At 36.5% G+C, this 18,055-nt stretch overlaps 1 protein-coding gene and 1 non-coding gene across 2 annotated transcripts; both read right to left on the bottom strand.

Annotated features, from left to right (window-relative positions):
* Positions 1 to 6,811: 6,811 nt before the first annotated feature.
* Positions 6,812 to 6,917, bottom strand: LOC133292390 (small nucleolar RNA R71). The gene has a single exon (XR_009748911.1). It is a non-coding gene; the product is annotated as a small nucleolar RNA R71 (small nucleolar RNA).
* Positions 6,918 to 15,401: 8,484 nt separating this feature from the next.
* Positions 15,402 to 16,829, bottom strand: LOC133292359 (coumaroyl-CoA:anthocyanidin 3-O-glucoside-6''-O-coumaroyltransferase 1-like). Its single transcript, XM_061490767.1, has one exon. The coding sequence runs from the start codon at positions 16,827 to 16,829 to the stop codon at positions 15,402 to 15,404; it is 1,428 nt and encodes a 475-aa protein (XP_061346751.1).
* Between the last annotated feature and the right edge of the window lie 1,226 nt (positions 16,830 to 18,055).

Here is an 18,055-nt window from a genome sequence, read left to right as displayed (position 1 = left end):
AAAGGAACATTGCAAGGAATTAGGGTTCCAATTTGGGTTAAAGGACTGAGCCTGCAAGGAATTGGGGTTTAGTTAATTCATGTTGTTGGTGATAAATTGTTTGAATATTTATTATAATTGAGTAATTTAAATCAATCCAAAGTGAAAGGCGGGGATCATTCGGTGAGTGCACTCTATCTACAATACCTTCTCATATTTTACAAATTCATTCTTGATACAATTTCTGATCTTATAAAATCAAAATATGTTTCTACATTCAAATTTTATTTTACACAAATTCACAAATTCTTCCCACAATCTTTTGGGCTTTTCTATCTTAAAAGGAAAAATTAATTGATATTCGATCACAATCTCTGTGGATACGATACTCTTACTCATCACTTTATTACTTGTTCGATCAGTACACTTGCCGGTTAGCATCAAGTTTTTGGCGCTGTTGCCGGGGATTAGCGTTTCTTATGTCATTTAATTTTGATCTTTAAGATTGGAGTTTATTTTTATTTTTATTTTTTATTTTTGTTATATTTGAACAGTGCTACTAATCTCTTTTCTGAGTTGTATGCGAGGTAAAGAGCCAGAATTTTCACTTGATTTAGAGATTACAAAAACAGAAAAGAGGAACAGAAAATTTGCTCGGAAGAAGCTTGCTTTTAACGAGTTAGAAAATCTGTCCGAAGAAGCACACAAGATGGCAGGGAACAATGAAGAAGATAATCCACTCATGGATACCATTCTAACTCCATTATTCAACAGGCCCAATGCGAGCATTGTTCAGCCAAATGTTGCCAACAATTGGGAGCTCAAGTCCTCTCATATCAATTTAGTGGAGAGAGACCAGTTTGGAGGAGGGGAGAGTGAAGTCCCTCACAGATTTATTGACAGATTCTTGAGGATATGTGACTCCAGCAAACATCCTCAAGTGTCTAATGATGCAATTCGGTTGAGGTTGTTCCCTTTTGCTCTTAAGGGAAAAGGTCTTAGTTGGTTGGAGAGGCAGCCTGCAACAAGCATCTCTACATGGGATGATATGTCTCAGAAGTTCTTTGTTGAGTTCTTCTCGATGGAGCGGTACAACCAGATGGTGAATGACATCACCAATTTCACTCAGTTACAGGGTGAAACTATGTGCGGAGCATGGAACAGATTCAAGGATTTACTGAGGAGGTGTCCTAAGTATAACTTGACTGCTGGTAATTAGGTCCGGATCTTCTTCAACTATTGTAAGCATGAGATTCGGATGGTGTTGAATGGTGCAGCGGGTGGCACTATAAAAACTCTGAGAGCAAATGAGACTCTTGAGTTGATTGAGAGGATGACTGTCATCCAAACCTAAGAGAGGTATCCTTCAACTGGAAGGTAATAATGCAGTGCTGGCTGAAAATAGTTTGCTATCTCAGCAGGTAGCAAACCTGACCTCAAGGCTTGACAAGATGCAGCTTTCTAGTGTTCAGACTAAAGCTGTTGTTGTGTGTGAATATTGCCAGGGCAATCATGAGTCTAATGAATGTCCTGAGATGCCTTCTGATTCACCTCAGCAAGTACAAGTGAATGACATCTGGTATGATCAAAGACCTCAACAACAAAATGTTCAAAGAGGTCAGAATTTTGCTCATGGAGGAAATAATTATCAACGGAAGATCCAAGGCACAGGCCTTGATTACAATTCAAACAACTACTTGCAGCCTCCACCAGTCCAAACCAAGGAACCTTCTGATTTGGAGAGGCTAGTGGGACAAATGGCTCAACACTCCAATGCCTTCATGGAAGAGACTAGGGCCAATACTAAAAACACGAGTGCTTCTATCAGGAATTTGGAGAATCAAATTGGCCAGCTGGCTAAGCAAGTTGCTGATAGAACTCCAGGCACTTTCCCTAGTAACACAGTTACAAATCCCAAGGAAGATTGTATGTTTGTCACAACTAGAAGTGGCAAAGTGGTGACAGCTCCAGAAAAGTCGAGCATAAATGTGGAAGCTGAGAAGAAGCTAGATACTGCAGGTGAGCTTGAAAAAGAAAAAGAAATTGAAAAACCTGCTGAAGTGGAGAAGCCAGTTGAAAAGAAGAAGTTTGAGATGAGTCCTGAATATGTGAGAGCCATGGCACCCTATCCTGAAAGATTCAAGAAGGATGCTCAGAAGCAACATTATGACAGATTTCTTGATATATTCAAGAAATTGCATGTCAACATCCCCTTTGCTGAAGCTCTGGCTTGCATGCCCAATTATGCTAAGTTCATGAAGGACTTGTTATCAAGAAAGCATAAGCTGCAAGAGTGCCAAACAGTAACACTCACTGAGGAGTGTAGTACCATAATACAGAAGAAGTTTCCACCCAAGCTTAGTGATCCAGGGAGCTTCAATATTCAAATTGAAATTGGCAACACAAAAATTGGCAGGGCATTATGTGATCTAGGGGCTAGCATTAATTTGATGCCCCTTTCTGTTTGTAATTCCTTGGGGATCACCGAGTTGAAGCCTACTTTGGCATCTCTTCAACTTGCTGATAAGTGTGTAAGGAAGCCTAGTGGAATAATAGAAGATGTTCTTATGAAGATGGACAAGTTCATCTTCCCTGCTGATTTTGTGGTGCTGGACATGGAAGGGAGAGCTGAGATGCCTCTTTTGTTGGGTAGACCGTTCTTAGCTATATCTCGTGCCATGATTGACATTGAGAATGGGAAGCTAGAGTTAAGGATGAATGACGAGTCCATTACCATCAATGTCTTTGACTCTATGAAATAATCCTCTGGCAAAGGCGATTGTTTTAGACTCGAGCAAGTGGGGAAGGAAGAAAAATTTTCTAGTCAAGAGCTTGATAAAAAACTTGAGGCGCGTAAGATTGTTCCTGCTAAGAGAAAAAAGAATGTAGTGTTTGAAGTTCTTGAGAAAACAAATGATGACAAAGAAGATGGTACCTCAAAAGTGAAATTGAAAGAGCTTCCTCAAACTCTAAAAGATGATGTCAAAGAGGTGAAGATGCCTCAAAGGAGGCTTAATCCAACCAAGAAGAAGGTACTGAGAAAGGAAGTGGTGAAACTCTTTGATACAAGTTGGAATAGACACCGGGAGCTGAAGTTTGACAAGAGACACCGATACTCTATCTCTCATAAAAACCAAAGCTTCAAAGAGTTCTTAGCGTGCTTCATGGTTTGGAACAAATCTGGGAATGGTGATCTCATACACCAAAGCATCCAGTACCACCAGATCTTCCATTTGCTGAGTTATCTCACGCTGCTGAGGGGGATGACATGGAGGGTTGATTATATCTCCTTGCTGACGGAGATTTTGTATATTAGTTTATTTTTCTGTTTCGTATTTTTAGTTACTTTGTGTTAGTATATCTCTCTCTGATGTTTTAACGTGCGCATTATAGTTTATCCTATATGCCACTGTTTGTTCCATTGTGCAGTGGTGATACGCTTGGGTTCAGTTATTGCTGGGGAAAGCAATTTTCTAAATCTGGGAATGGGAGGCATTGTTCATGCACGTAACTGCAAAAGTGGAACTACAATTTATATCAGGGGAGATATTTTAACCTATCAGTTTATTTTGTTTAATAGTTGTTTAGTTTTATTTTATTTTATTCCAAAAAAAAAAACCTTGGAAATTGTTCTTGAATGTTAGTCCCAGGTTTAAATATGATTTCCTCAGTCAACTTGCTTGATTAAACCTTAGGAAGCATATTCATATGATAATTCTAGCATGACTTTGCATGGGCATGATCTGATTTCATGATTGCTCGTTTGTCTGATTGGGTGTTGTGAATTTTTAATGATGCCTGATGCTAATTTTGATGAGTCTAGCTTGATACCATAGCTTGTGAGGTTTGAGCTTATACAATATTGTTATTCTTGAGAGGCCTCACTGTGATAACACTCTAGAATTTGATTTGTTTCTCTGTGATACATGCACTGATCGAGATGATTAAGGCATTTTATTCTTGATAGCCATGGCCAAATAGCCACCCATATGATTTTTCCATTGATTAGCCCCCTTGAGCCTAAGCCTGTTTGTTGATGAAATTGCTTAATTATTGCTTAGCCTATTTTCATATTGACTTACCCTGATTGAGATTGAATTCCTGATTAAAAAGAGAAAATGTCTAAGGTAAGCTCCACTAAGGATAAGTGATCTGGGGAAGTTAAAAGAAAAAAGTTGTTGTAAGAAAAGAGAAAAAGAAAAATGTGAAGCATTGTGAATAAAAGTGGTCAAGAAAGGAGTTGACTTCTCGAAATTATGTGGGCAAGTTAGTGGAGCAAGACTTATGAGTTGAAATTGTTTGAATTGTGATATACTCAGTTTTTCAATCTCATCGTTGTTTAAGCTACTTCCCATATAATTCCTACCCTTTAGCCAGGCCAAGTTAAAAACCTTGAAAAGTCTTTTTGATCAAATGGTGCATGTGGCTGAATTCTTCATTTTTAAGAATCCTGAGAATATAGTCAAACCTATAGTAGTTTTATTGCTGTGATGGTATGTGTGATCATAATACCCCAAACACTTGAGTGTTGAGTGAACATTATATCTGTGTGAGGGGTACTCAAGTTAGACTTTGTGGTTTGATGAGTTGATTGCATTGTGAGAATTCTATATGTTTGATCAGTCATGCATATCATAGTGACTTATGATAAACCTTTAGTTTATCTTATTTTATAGACTAAATTAATATAAAATATCAAGTTAAATAAGTCAAAAACTAGGGTTTAATATAATAATCATGAACATTATCTGAATTTTGTTTAATTGAATCATCTTTGCTATTTTAAGGGATTTGTTGACAAAAGAAGTCAAAGATGAAGATTGGATAGATACAGATCACAACTAGAAGAGATGATAGAGGTAGATAAAAAACAAGATAGATTTGAGATCTTATCAAGTTGTTAGAGAGGAAGCTTAAGCCTCTATCATGAAGTTTAAGCCTCCTAAACAAGCAAATAGCCTCTGCCAATGGAAGCTTAAGCCCCAATAAGGAAGCTTAAGCCTCCAAAATACGCAAAAAGTCTCGGCCTATGGGCGCTTAAGCCCCCAACTCAGGGCTTAAGCGCGCCACAAGAAGAAAGTTTTGTCGCGAGGAGCGCGCTTAAGCGCCATCCATCGCGCTTAAGCGCGCAACGCGAGTCAAAAATCACCGTCCTAGCAAGCTTAAGCGCCCCAGAAACCCAACTTAGGCCCATACGAGGTATTCAACTAGGATACGAACTCTTGGCCAATAAATAACACATTTGGGGGTCAGAATACACAACTTTTCACATTGCAAAACAACTCTTGGTGCTTGAAGGCAGAGGGAACGAGGAGAAACACTCGGTTCATGTTCGTGAGCGGCGGAGATGGATCGGAATCAAGTCTGCGCTGGAGATATTGAAGATTCACCAATCATCTATGGAGTTTGGGGGAGCTTTTCTATTTTCTTTTGTTCTTGGTTTTGCTATGTCCGGCTAAATCTTTAAGTAGTTAGGGTTAGATGGAATTTAATCGATTTATTATGATTTGAACAATTCACTATTTTAATTTTCCTTTATATCATGAATGAAATTATCTGTTTTTAATGCTTTATATAGGCTTGAATCTTATATAATGATCGTAGGTAAATGCATGACAATAGGAATGTTGGTGTGTGATCCTTATCTGATAATTTCATCGTACGCTTTAAGATTTTAGGGATAGACATAGAGTTTGCGTAATCTTTAAGATTCTTGAACTTAATGCTTGCATTCTTGGGGAATAACTGGGGAACTAGGGTTCTTTCAAGATTGTAAAGGTTTTAGGGTAACAAGGGATTGAGCCCTAATTACATGCGAAAGAATTGATTAGATTGATACTAAGGACGATTAACATAAGGAAGGAATTCAAACGTAATAAAGAGATTGAAGGAAATCGAAACCCTAGCTACGTTTTTATTTTATCAGTTTATTCAAATTTTTACTTTCTTGTTTTCTTTTAATTATTGCGATTAATTAGTTTTGCTATTTAATATTTTAAATTCAAATCCTATTTCCAACAACAACATTGATTGTCCAACTTAAGTCGCAATAGTGAATTAGTGCTTGAGTATAATCCTCGTGGGAACGATCTCTTACTTAACACATTATATTACTTGTACGATCAGTGCACTTGCCGTGAGTAGCAACAAGTTTTTGACGCCGTTGCCGGGGATTATTACTTCAACATTAATAGTAGCTATTAATTTTTTAGATTGGACCTTATTTTCTGCTATTTAAATTTTTTGTTATTTAAATTCAGTTTTTAATTTTAATTTTTATATTCTAATTTCTGGTTTATGCGAGGTTCTATTGACACTGATTCCTTGCAATTCGACCCAGAAATAGAGAAAACAGCAAAAAGAAACAGAAAGTTAGCCAAAGAAAGAAGACAGCAAGAAAAAAAAGCATCAAGCTCTGTGATAAGAGAGGAAGAAACAATGGCAAACAACAACAACAATCCGCCAGAGGAGTTGATGGATGCATTCCTCACTCGGAGTATGCCAAGAAACACCTCCAGCATCATCAGACCAAATGTTGCTGCAAATAATTTTGAAATAAAGCCAGCTCTACTCTCTATAGTTCAAAAAAATCCATTTGCTGTTGGAGAAGAAGAAGACCCTCATCTTCATCTTGATAAATTTCTGTTAATATTTGACACAGTGAAGATGAATGGGGTGGCAGATGACGCAATCCGTCTGAGGTTGTTCCAGTTTTCTTTGAAGGAACAAGCACTTAAGTGGCTTTATCAACAGCCTGCTGGCAGCATTGATTCATGGGATGACTTAGCCGCTAAATTCTTGGCTAATTTCTTCCCTATGACCAAGTATAATCAGTTGGTCAATGAAATTTCAAATTTCACCCAACAAGAAGGGGAATCTCTTTGTGTTGCATGGAGAAGATTCAAAGACTTGCAAAGAAGATGTCCTCAATATGAATTGCAATCTGGACCAAAGGTGCAGATATTCTTTAATGGAATAGCACCTGCTTCCAGGATGGTCATCAATGCCGCTGCAGGAGGATCATTGAGACAGAAAACTCCCACTCAAGCATTGGAGCTATTTGAATCTATGGCTTCTCTAGAGAATGAAAGTGTTTCGACACAGCCAAAGAAAGGGATATATCAGCTGGAAAGCAATGATGCTATGTTGGCTGCACAGAAGGCAATGTCTAAACAATTGACATCCCTCGCATCAATGTTTGAAAAGTTTCAAGCATCAGCAGTCCAGACACAGCCAACTCCACTAGTTTTTGACTTTTGCGGTGGAGAGCATGAGAACACCAATTGTGGAGCTCTTGGAGGAAATGAAGCAGCATCAGTGAATGGGATCTGGAATGATCAGAGGAATTCAGGAAACTTCCAGAAAAATCAAAGCAGTCCATATGGTGATACTTATAATCCAAGGTGGAAAAATCACCCTGGATTCAATTATAAGTCAACTCAGCACCACCTCAACCCACCTATTCCACAACAGTCAGAACCTTCACAAAGTAATCCTTCTGAGCTGGAGAAAGCCTTGACACAACTCTCAAGAACAACTAATGACTACATCCAAGGTTCAGAGATTTCAAGAATGAGACAACTTCCTTTATGCAAGAAACCCGAACTGCAATGAGAAATCAAGAAGCATCAATCAGAAATCTTGAAACTCAGATTGGGCAATTATCCAGGCAAATTTCTGAAAGAGTTCAAGGAACTTTTCCAGGTAACACTATTCCAAATCTAAGTAGGGAACACTGCAATGCAATTTCTACTAGAAGCGGAATAGTAATTCAACCATTGGCGAAGAAAAAGAATGAGAAAAAGGAAAAAGGAGATGAAGCCGATGCCAATGCTGATATTGGGGAAAAAGAAAAGGAAGTTTCTAAAGAATCTGCTGTAGAGAAAATTGTTCCTGAAAAGAAAGAGTTCAAATGGGAGAAAAAGAAAGCTCAAGAAAGGCAGGAAAATCCATTGGAGCTCTCACCTTATGCAAAGATTCCATACCCACAGAGGTTCAGAGAAGAAATTCAAAAGCAACAGTACTCCAGGTTCCTTGATATTTTCAAGAAGCTGCAAATCAATATCCCGTTTGCTGAAGCCTTGGAAAACATGCCCAATTATGTGACGTTCATGAAAGATTTACTATCAAGAAAGAGGAAACTGCAGGAATGTGAGACGGTGACTCTGAGAGAAGAATGCAGTGCCATTATCTAGAAAAAGTTGCCTCAAAAGCTGAAAGATCCAAGAAGCTTCAGCATTCCATGCAACATAGGCAATGTGGAAGTGGAAAATGTTCTATGTGATCTCGGTGCCAGCATCAACGTGATGCCACTATCTATGATGAAGAAACTGGGGATCACTGAAGTAAAGCCAACCAAGACAGTAGTGCAACTGGCTGACCGCTCTACAAAGCAAGCTTATGGCATCATCGAGGACATACTGGTAAAGGTTGACAAATTCATCATTCCTGTTGATTTTGTCATCCTTGATATAGAGGAAAATTCTATTGTTCCTATGATCTTCGGAAGACCCTTCTTGGCAACTTCAGGAGCACTGATTGATGTACCAAAAGGCGAGTTGATCTTACGGGTAGACGGAGAACAAGCAATTTTCAAGTTCTTTGATAAAGAAGTCCCCTCACCTATAATTCAACCGGAAGATCAAGTCTACTATATTAGTGAAAAGGAAGGAGAAGAAGAGCACAAAGAGAATTCTTCTCAAGAAAGTAAGCCAAATGTTAAAATGGAGAAGCTCAGAAGCAAAGGAAAACATGTAAATGCCAAATTCAAAATTATTGAGGCTACTGTATCTCACTCATATGCACAAGAACACTATGGGAGGGCACAATTTCTGAATGATGGAGCTTGGTCATCACTAAGCTCATGCTTTGAGCCACCATGAAAGTAAAAGAGGTACGTCAGGCTCGTGACGTAAAACAAGCGCTTGTGGGAGGCAACCCAACAATATTTAAGTTTTCAGTATTTAAGTTTTCATTATTTAAGTTTTCAGTATTTAAGTTTTCAGTATTTAGTTTAGTTTAATTTTCAGTTTTAATTCTAGTTTAGTTTATTTAAGTATTATGTTACATAAAAATAAAAACAAAAACATTGAGGCTAATAATCAAATTCTGTTGAGATGGACTTTTCAGGCATATATGGGAATGAAGCATAAACAGGTACGCAATTCTTATTGATTTATATGTTTTGTATATAATGTTTAATGGAATCATTAAGGTTAGGGAATACTTAAGGAGAAGAATGCAGAGAAATCATAATTTTTTTTTCTAAGTATAGAGAGCTTAAGTCCCCTAAAGGAGGCTTAAGCCCCAAAAATACAATTCCTCTCTGCCTGAGCGCGCTTAAGCGCGCTCCACAACTAAAAAGTTCCATTCGCAGTACGCGCTTAAGTGCCCAAGACGAGGCTTAAGCGCGCTAAATAAAATTTTATCCCATTTCTCACTGCCTCAGCGCGCATCACTGCGCTTAAGCACGCTCATCTTTGACATTATGCATGCTGTTAAAGTATTTCAGTTCCATATACTCATTATTATTTTCAGATGCATCTGAATATAAATCTGGGAATTGTTATGTGGAAATTGCACTAACTTTGCAAACATACTGGATACTCGAATACTAATGCTGATATGATTGCAGACACTACACAGGATGCTGATAGAAATGATATTGCATCCATTACTGAAATTGATGAGGATTGACCATTGTCTCAATGTTTAGATTTTTTTTCTTTTGTTGATTTTAGTTCAAGTTGATATGAGATGTATATTGAGACTGATCTTGACATGACTATGATTTTTTTAGATATGACATGCTGATGTAGTTTCTTTATCTGTGACATGTGTGCAGAGTACAGTATCAATTTTTTTTGATTTCTTGCTTAGGATTCTTTTAGATTTAAGTTTATTGCTGAGGACAGCAAAATTTAAATCTGGGAATGGGTGTTATCAAAAAAAAAAAAATCTGGGAATGGGTACCATGCAATTCATCAGACCACAAACTACACACGATCGGAAGGAGAAACTCATGATTACACCGATTACACAGAAATATCCAAATTACAAATGCAGTGATTCAGGGGAGTTTCTCAATATTATTTTCATATGATTTTAAATATTTCGTATTATTTATTTTAGAAATTATTTTGATTAAGTATAAGTTTATTTTTAAGTTTTCAAGTATACTAGTTTACTTTAAATATTTAAAGTTTTCAATTAGTTTAAGAACCCATCCATCCTTGGTCACTAAATATTTAGTGAAATTTTAAAATGGTGAACTTTTCTTTGAATTTTCCATTGTGCTTGATGTATATGCACAGTGAATGATTACATGAAATTGTTTGATATCTGAGATTAAGAGTTTAATGATGTAAATAAATTTATTTTCATATATAAATGAGCGTCAGTCAAGCATGCTTCATAGTTCACTGGAATAAGAGAAGAATAACTAAAGTAATCAAATAGAGAGTGGAAAAATAAGTCTCACATCCTTAGCCGTAAGCTTTTGAGCCTAAACAGAAATATTTCTTGTGGTGTGAACTTCACTGTATGAATCACTCTAGAACTTGTTTTGTTTCTCCTTGAGATGGTTTGTGATATGCAATTGTTGAAATGATAGAGGCAGTTCCTTTTAAAAGCTAGATAGCCAAATAGCCACCCTGAAGGTTTATTCTTAGATTAAGCCCTTTTGAGCCTAGGCTTGTTTGTTCATTAACAGTACATTATGAATAACCATTCCATACACATCCTCACCTGAACTGATTAATTTTCAAATTTAAATGAGGAACTGGATAGGATCGAAACAAAAGAGAAAATCAAACTCTAATATATGGAAGAAAAATGTGAAAAGAGGAAATTGCCACAAGTGGTGGAAAAAGAAAACAGAAAAGAAAAAACAAAAGGAAAAAGGAAAAGAAATAAAAGACTCATATTATATGAATAAGTGGAAGAAGAAAAGACGAGAAAAATATGAGAAATCTGTTTACTATATGTTGAATAGTTATATTTAAGTTCCTCTTTGAAATTGAATTTTGATCAGTAATCTTAAGCCACTTACCCAGATAATTCCTTTACTTTTACCTAAGCCACGTTACAACCTTAACAAAGACCTCTTGATTGACTTTGTATACCAGTAAGACTGTGGAGAGTGAGAATATAAACAAGCTTATGGTAGTGTTAATCCAGTGATGTAAGAGTGAAACGCATACCCTTAAACACTAAGTGTGAGTAAATAAATAAAAATCCAGTGAGGGGGGTGTTGTGGAACTGCATTAAACTACTCTTTATTTCGAGAACTTATGTTATGATTTTATGACTAGTGAATGTGAATGTATGTTTGAACTCGATGTATCATTGTGATTAAACAGAATACTTGGATATCTCATTATTGATCAGTTTTCTATCTGTTATTCATTAAGCATAACTAGCCATCTCCAAACTTTCCCATAGTTTTTATTCTAATTAATTGTTGAGGACACCAATGTTCAAATCTAGGAATTGTTTGATAAACCTTTAGTTTATCTTATTTTATAGACTAAATTAATATAAAATATCAAGTTAAATAAGTCAAAAACTAGGGTTTAATATAATAATCATGAACATTATCTGAATTTTGTTTAATTGAATCAGCTTTGCTATTTTTAAGGGATTTGTTGACAAAAGAAGTCAAAGATGAAGATTGGATAGATAGAGATCACAACTAGAAAAGATGATAGAGGTAGATCAAAAACAAGATAGATTTGAGATCTTATCAAGTTGTTAGAGAGGAAGCTTAAGCCTCCATCATGAAGTTTAAGCCTCCTAAACAAGCAAATAGCCTCTGCCAATAGAAGCTTAAGCCCCAATAAGGAAGCTTAAGCCTCCAAAATACGCAAAAAGTCTCGGCCTATGGGCGCTTAAGCCCCCAACTCAGGGCTTAAGCGCGCCACAAGAAGAAAGTTTTGTCGCGAGGAGCGCGCTTAAGCGCCATCCATCGCGCTTAAGCGCGCAACGCGAGTCAGAAATCACCGTCCTAGCAAGCTTAAGCGCCCCATAAACCCAACTTAGGCTCATACGAGGTATTCAACTAGGATACGAACTCTTAGCCAATAAATAACACATTTGGGGGTCAGAATACACAACTTTTCACATTGCAAAACAACTGTTGGTGCTTGGAGGCAGAGGGAACGCGGAGAAACACTCGGTTCATGTTCGTGAGCGGCGGAGACGGATCGGAATCAAGTCTGCACTGGAGATATTGAAGATTCACCAATCATCTATGGAGTTTGGGGGAGCTTTTCTATTTTCTTTTGTTCTTGATTTTGCTATGTCCGGCTAAATCTTTAAGTAGTCAGGGTTAGATGGAATTTAATCGATTTATTATGATTTGAACAATTCACTATGTTAATTTTCCTTTATATCATGAATGAAATTATCTGTTTTTAATGCTTTATATAGGCTTGAATCTTATATAATGATCGTAGGTGAATGCATGACAATAAGAATGTTGGTGTGTGATCCTTATCTGATAATTTCATCGTACGCTTTATGATTCTAGGGATAGACATAGAGTTTGCGTAATCTTTAAGATTTTTGAACTTAATGCTTGCATTCTTGGGGAATAACTGGGGAACTAGGGTTCTTTCAAGATTGTAAAGGTTTTAGGGTAACAAGGGATTGAGCCCTAATTACATGTGAAAGAATTGAAAAGATTGATACTAAGGACGATTAACATAAGGAAGGAATTCAAACGTAATAAAGAGATTGAAGGAAATCGAAACCCTAGCTACGTTTTTATTTTATCAGTTTATTCAAATTTTTACTTTCTTGTTCTCTTTTAATTATTGCGATTAATTAGTTTTGCTATTTAATATTTTAAATTCAAATCCTATTTCCAACTACAACATTGATTGTCCAACTTAAGCCGCGATAATGAATTAGTGCTTGAGTATAATCCTCGTTGGAACAATCTCTTACTTAACACATTATATTACTTGTACGATCGGTGCACTTGTCGTGAGTAGCAACAACTTCTGAAATTGTCTGTGTTTTGTTATGTTGGATTATTCGATTGTTCTCTGGGTTGAATCTTGTATGTTGCTGGGGACAACAACATTTAAATCTGGGAATGATTTGATGTGCCTCTGGCATATGTGATTTTCCTAGAGAAAAAACAATAAGTTTTAAGTCCTTAAAGAGTAGTTTTAGTAGGTATTTGCTTTATATTTTTGTTTTTCTATTTCAGTTTATATTCTCACATATTTGCTGTTTTTATATAGGAAAGAAGGACAAAGACCAGACAAAGTCACAGATGATGCATTGTTAAAATATTCCCAGGCCAAAGTCCAGAGATTTCGCGTGGGTCCGCGCGGGTGTGGTGCGATCTCGCGCCAGATGATCCAAGCCATTTTCTAGAAAGTTGGCGCGACCTCGCGCCAGAGTGGCGCGAGTACGCGCCAGTTTTCGATTTGAGAAGTCTGTCAAGGGCAAATTTGGAAGAAGGGGTCTCTTTATTAAAAAGAAAAGAGACATAGAGAGACGGAGGAGGCTAGGGTTCATTGAGTTCGAGAGAGAGAAATTTCATCTTCATCTACTTTTCCATTTCTTTTACAGTTTTATGACAGATTTTGGTATAGCAATCATGACTATGGTTGGCTAATACCCTTTTATTGTAGTTAGGGTCACAAACCCTATGTGAACCTCTTTGACGACAGATTGATTTATCCTACTCGGTTAGTTTTATTTATTTTATTCCTATTCTATGCGTATTGTCTATTCTTTGTGTTAAACTTGATCAATTTAATAGTGGAGGATAGTTTGAGGGTTAGAACCCTAGATAGGAATATTGGGGCTTTCTAATCTAGAAAGGGGATAGGGTAACGATTTGTATGCGTGCTAGGAATAGACGTGTATATTATCGCAAACATTTAATTTATCTTGTTAATGCTTAATTTCGAAAGGAACATTGCAAGGAATTGGGGTTAAAGGACTGAGTCTGGAAGGAATTGTGGTTTAGTTAATTCATGTTGTTGGTGATAAATTGTTTGAATATTTATTATATTTGAGTAATTTAAATCAATCCAAAATGAAAGGCGGGGATCATTCGGTGAGTGCACTCTATCTACAATACCTTCTCATATTTTACAAATTCATTCTTGATACAATTTCTGATCTTATAAAATCAAAATATGTTTCTACATTCAAATTTTATTTTACACAAATTCACAAACTCTTCCCACAATCTTTTGGGCTTTTCTATCTTAAAAGGAAAAATTAATTGATATTCGATCACAATCCCTGTGGATACGATACTCTTACTCATCACTTTATTACTTGTTCGATTGGTACACTTGCCGGTTAGCATCACCTGCCATCACTGTTGTTTTGGTTAAAGACACGACCATCATGCCAAAATATAAAAAATAAATAAATAAAGAATTTTATTAATCTCATGTTATAGTAGGATAGTTCTCTTCTATCATTGAAACAATCATGAATGAGACCCACTCACTTATAAAAATAAAAAAATAAAAATTAAACTATACAAAAATCAATTAGGATGTAGGAAAGAAATATTATCTTATGTCGCATAAAAATAATATTTCTCATAAATAAATCCCTAAACATCCTAAGAAAAATTAATAATAATAAATAAAGAGAAGAAGAACCTAAGTGCAATAACGCAAAAAAAATCATCTTGTGGTAGTTATAAAATTCCTAAAAGATAAACTCACAATGGTGGTCCTACGTATTACAAATAATATTACAATTATGCATTTATGTTTTCCCAGCATGTGACTATGTTTTGTTTCTTTTAGACAATTTCCTTTTTAATATATATATATATATATATATATATATATATATATATATATATATATATATATATAAAAGTAGGATATTCATACTAATATTCTTTTTTGCTATTATCTGTTACCATTCATTATAATTTTGTATTTTAGAGAGTATATAATTATGGGTTCCCTTCTTCTACAGGGAATGTAGAAAACTCATCTACAGTGAACTCAAAACGACGTCGTTTTGAGGCAGAAATCAAGGTATTTTTGTAATTATAATTTATTTCAGGGTTATAATAGTCTTTTTCATTTAATTTTTTAATTTTACAACCTAAAACGATGTCGTTTTGAGAGCGAATGTAGCTAACTTATCTACATCCAGAAACATTAAAGCCTAAAATTATAATGAGATTTGCATGTTTCTGCATTTTGATTTTGTAAATTCGAACATTCTTACGAGGTTATTATTATTAATTTATAATCCATTTGAGGTTTGCATGTCTCCATGTTGTTCAATTGATTAGGGTATCAAATCGCAAAAGGAATATAAAAAAAAAGTATCATTGTTGAAAATTGCAGATGTGAAGTTCTAATTCACTGTAATATAACTTTATAAAGAACTTCGAAACTGGAGGTGGTGGTTGCTTGAATGATTCATCCACTAACTACAACATTATCAAGTTGTTCTTGCAATATTTTGAAGAAATTATTTATTCGAATCCTGTCAAGTGCCACTCCAACCTCAATTCCACCTTCTTTGTCTCTACAATCAGAAAGAGAAACTGATCCAGATGAGTCAATATGAACTACTTCAGACTTTTTAGGCTTTCCCCACCCAAAATCAGTTTCGTACACTACCAGTTTTGGTGACCCTGCTGTTGCTAGTACTGATTTACCTGCTTTACACAATTCTCTATAATATGACATCATATTTTCAGCATTTCTCAAAGCATCACTCTTCAAATCTCTAACACTCCTTTCAATAGCATTTGCTGCCTCAACGACCCCATGTTCTCCCACTAGCTCACTCCTCTTCATTGCCACAATGCAAGAGACTAGACAATTCCCAAAATACGTTGAAGGTAATGAAAATTCAAGGAAATCACGACAATCTGCTAGAAAGATATAGTAGCAGAGTTCATCACAGTCTTTCGCGACACAATCACCTTTGCTCTGCTCTGATTTGATCATAGAAACCCAAACCAAAGAGCATGTTACCACAAAGGTTGATAAGTGCAATTTCCCTGAAGCGTAGCTAGTACATTTAAGAGATACCCATTTCTTTAATTTCTCAACATGTTCACGACTCAATACAAGAGTGGTGCGTACCTTGTTAGTGTAAACATCTCGCACGAGGCCAGCAAACTCCATGATTTCCGACAAAGAATGTTGTAGTTCTCTTAAGTAAATTAGCTTCAGTCCCTTTGGGTCTTTAACTCTGTCCCTCTCGTGGGAAGGAAGAGACAAAGAACCTTCAATGGAAGCCAAATCCCCTCTTGCCTTGCAAACAGAAGCCCAATACTTCATGAAAAGATGAAGTGATTTTCCATCCCCAGCAAGGTGGTTGAAGGAAAGGCAGATGCTGAATCCAGAGTTTGGTAGAACAGTAACTTGAATGGCCATGAGCGGGACCACACGTGTGCCATCCTCCATAGTAAGTGGTGAAGGCAACGTGGGAACTAAGGGGTGCCAATCTCGAACGTCTTGTTGGGAATCAGATACGAGGAGGGTGAAGTCTGCGGTGGACTCTGCGACGGTGAAGGAGAGAGAGTCACCGTCTTGGTAGCGTATGTAAGGCACGTGTGGGTGTGGAGGGACAATGAGATTGGAGGCGAAGGGGAAGAAGTGTTGGAGAGTGAGGGAAAGTGAGTGTTTGAGAGTGGGGAGTGCTGTTTGGAGGAAGTGATGGGTTGGATATGGAAACTCATAGAAGAAGATGCGTTGAACGGGGTGGTAGCAATAAAACCAAGGAAGATCAAAGAAAGTGAGAGGTAGAGTGGTTGAAGGAAGTAAACCGGGTGGGGGAGACACTTGACAACGCTCTATGATTGTCACTGGGTGATGATTGAATTCACGAGCCATGTTTGTGCACTGCCTCTGAAACACTGAAACACTGAAACTGAGTCTGGTTTTGGTGATGGGAGATACAGATATATAATATAAAACAATGGAATTTTATAAGAGATAATTTTAAATTTTACACGTGTTTTTTTTTTTTTTTTATATATAATCTCATATAAATTTTATATATTTTTATATATATGTAAAAAGTTTATTTTCTATTGGAAATAATAATTTTTTTAAATATGTTGGATTTCACTTCCGGTTTTATTTAAAAATAATAATTAAATATTATACAATTTATTAACACATATAAAACACGGGACTTCCAGCCCAGTAGTTCTTTTACGCAAAATTTCACAAACTTTTAATTTGGTATATACGGGTCCCCACGGCCAGTGAAGTTGATAGAACAAGGAAATAGAGATTCGTTGTCTCGGCGCGGGAGAGCAACTAGCCAAACCTTGAATATGTCATTTAATTGTGCTGAGAGAGTTAGAATTTTTTATAATTATTGTGAGCTTTAATTGTTAGGCGGATTCAGTATGAGCTCATGGCAGGAGATCATCATCAATGGATTAAGGTTAATACTCAACTCGCCTCCTAGCCAAATATATTTGGTTAGTTCGAGTCCAACCCAAGTCTGATACCATTATCAGGTGGGTCCAGGTAAAGTTCGTGACGGGGAACCACCACTAATAGGCTAAGTTAGACCATCATATCAAGTGAATGACTCACTTGATATGGCTGGTTTAGCTTAGTCCATTGGTGGTGGTCCCCCGTCACGGGCTACCTCTGGACCCGCCTGACAATGGTATCAGAGTCATGTTGTGCTCGAATCAGCCTTGTGATTGGCTTGAAGCGGGTTGAGTACTTGGGCAGGGGACTACCACCAATGAGCTAAGGCTAAACCATCCACATCAAGTGGGCTCGACACCATGTCTCAACCCAAAATCTTAAGATATTGGGTTCATGGGTCCTTCCAGTTATATACACTTCACTTAGCCCATTACCAACCAATGCGAGACTCATCACATTTGAATATCCAATATTAATCAATTGTAGTTTTTTTATTTTGATAAAAATGAGCTAAGACATGATCCATATTATGGTGCAATATAAAGCTCATTTAAATAAATGATTCTTTTGTTTGAGCTTGAATATCTATAAACTAATTAGTGTGGATAATAGTATAGGCCTAACTCATAGGCCCATGATCGAAAAGGGATTAGGGTTAATAAGTTTGA

The sequence above is a fragment of the Gastrolobium bilobum genome, unplaced genomic scaffold (assembly GCF_033153095.1).
Source record: "Gastrolobium bilobum isolate Gb01-03AN ecotype WA unplaced genomic scaffold, APGP_CSIRO_Gbil_v1 utg2134, whole genome shotgun sequence".
Taxonomy (NCBI): Eukaryota; Viridiplantae; Streptophyta; class Magnoliopsida; order Fabales; family Fabaceae; genus Gastrolobium; species Gastrolobium bilobum.
Note: the sequence above shows the minus strand (reverse complement) of the source record. Positions and strands in the feature narration are given on the sequence as shown.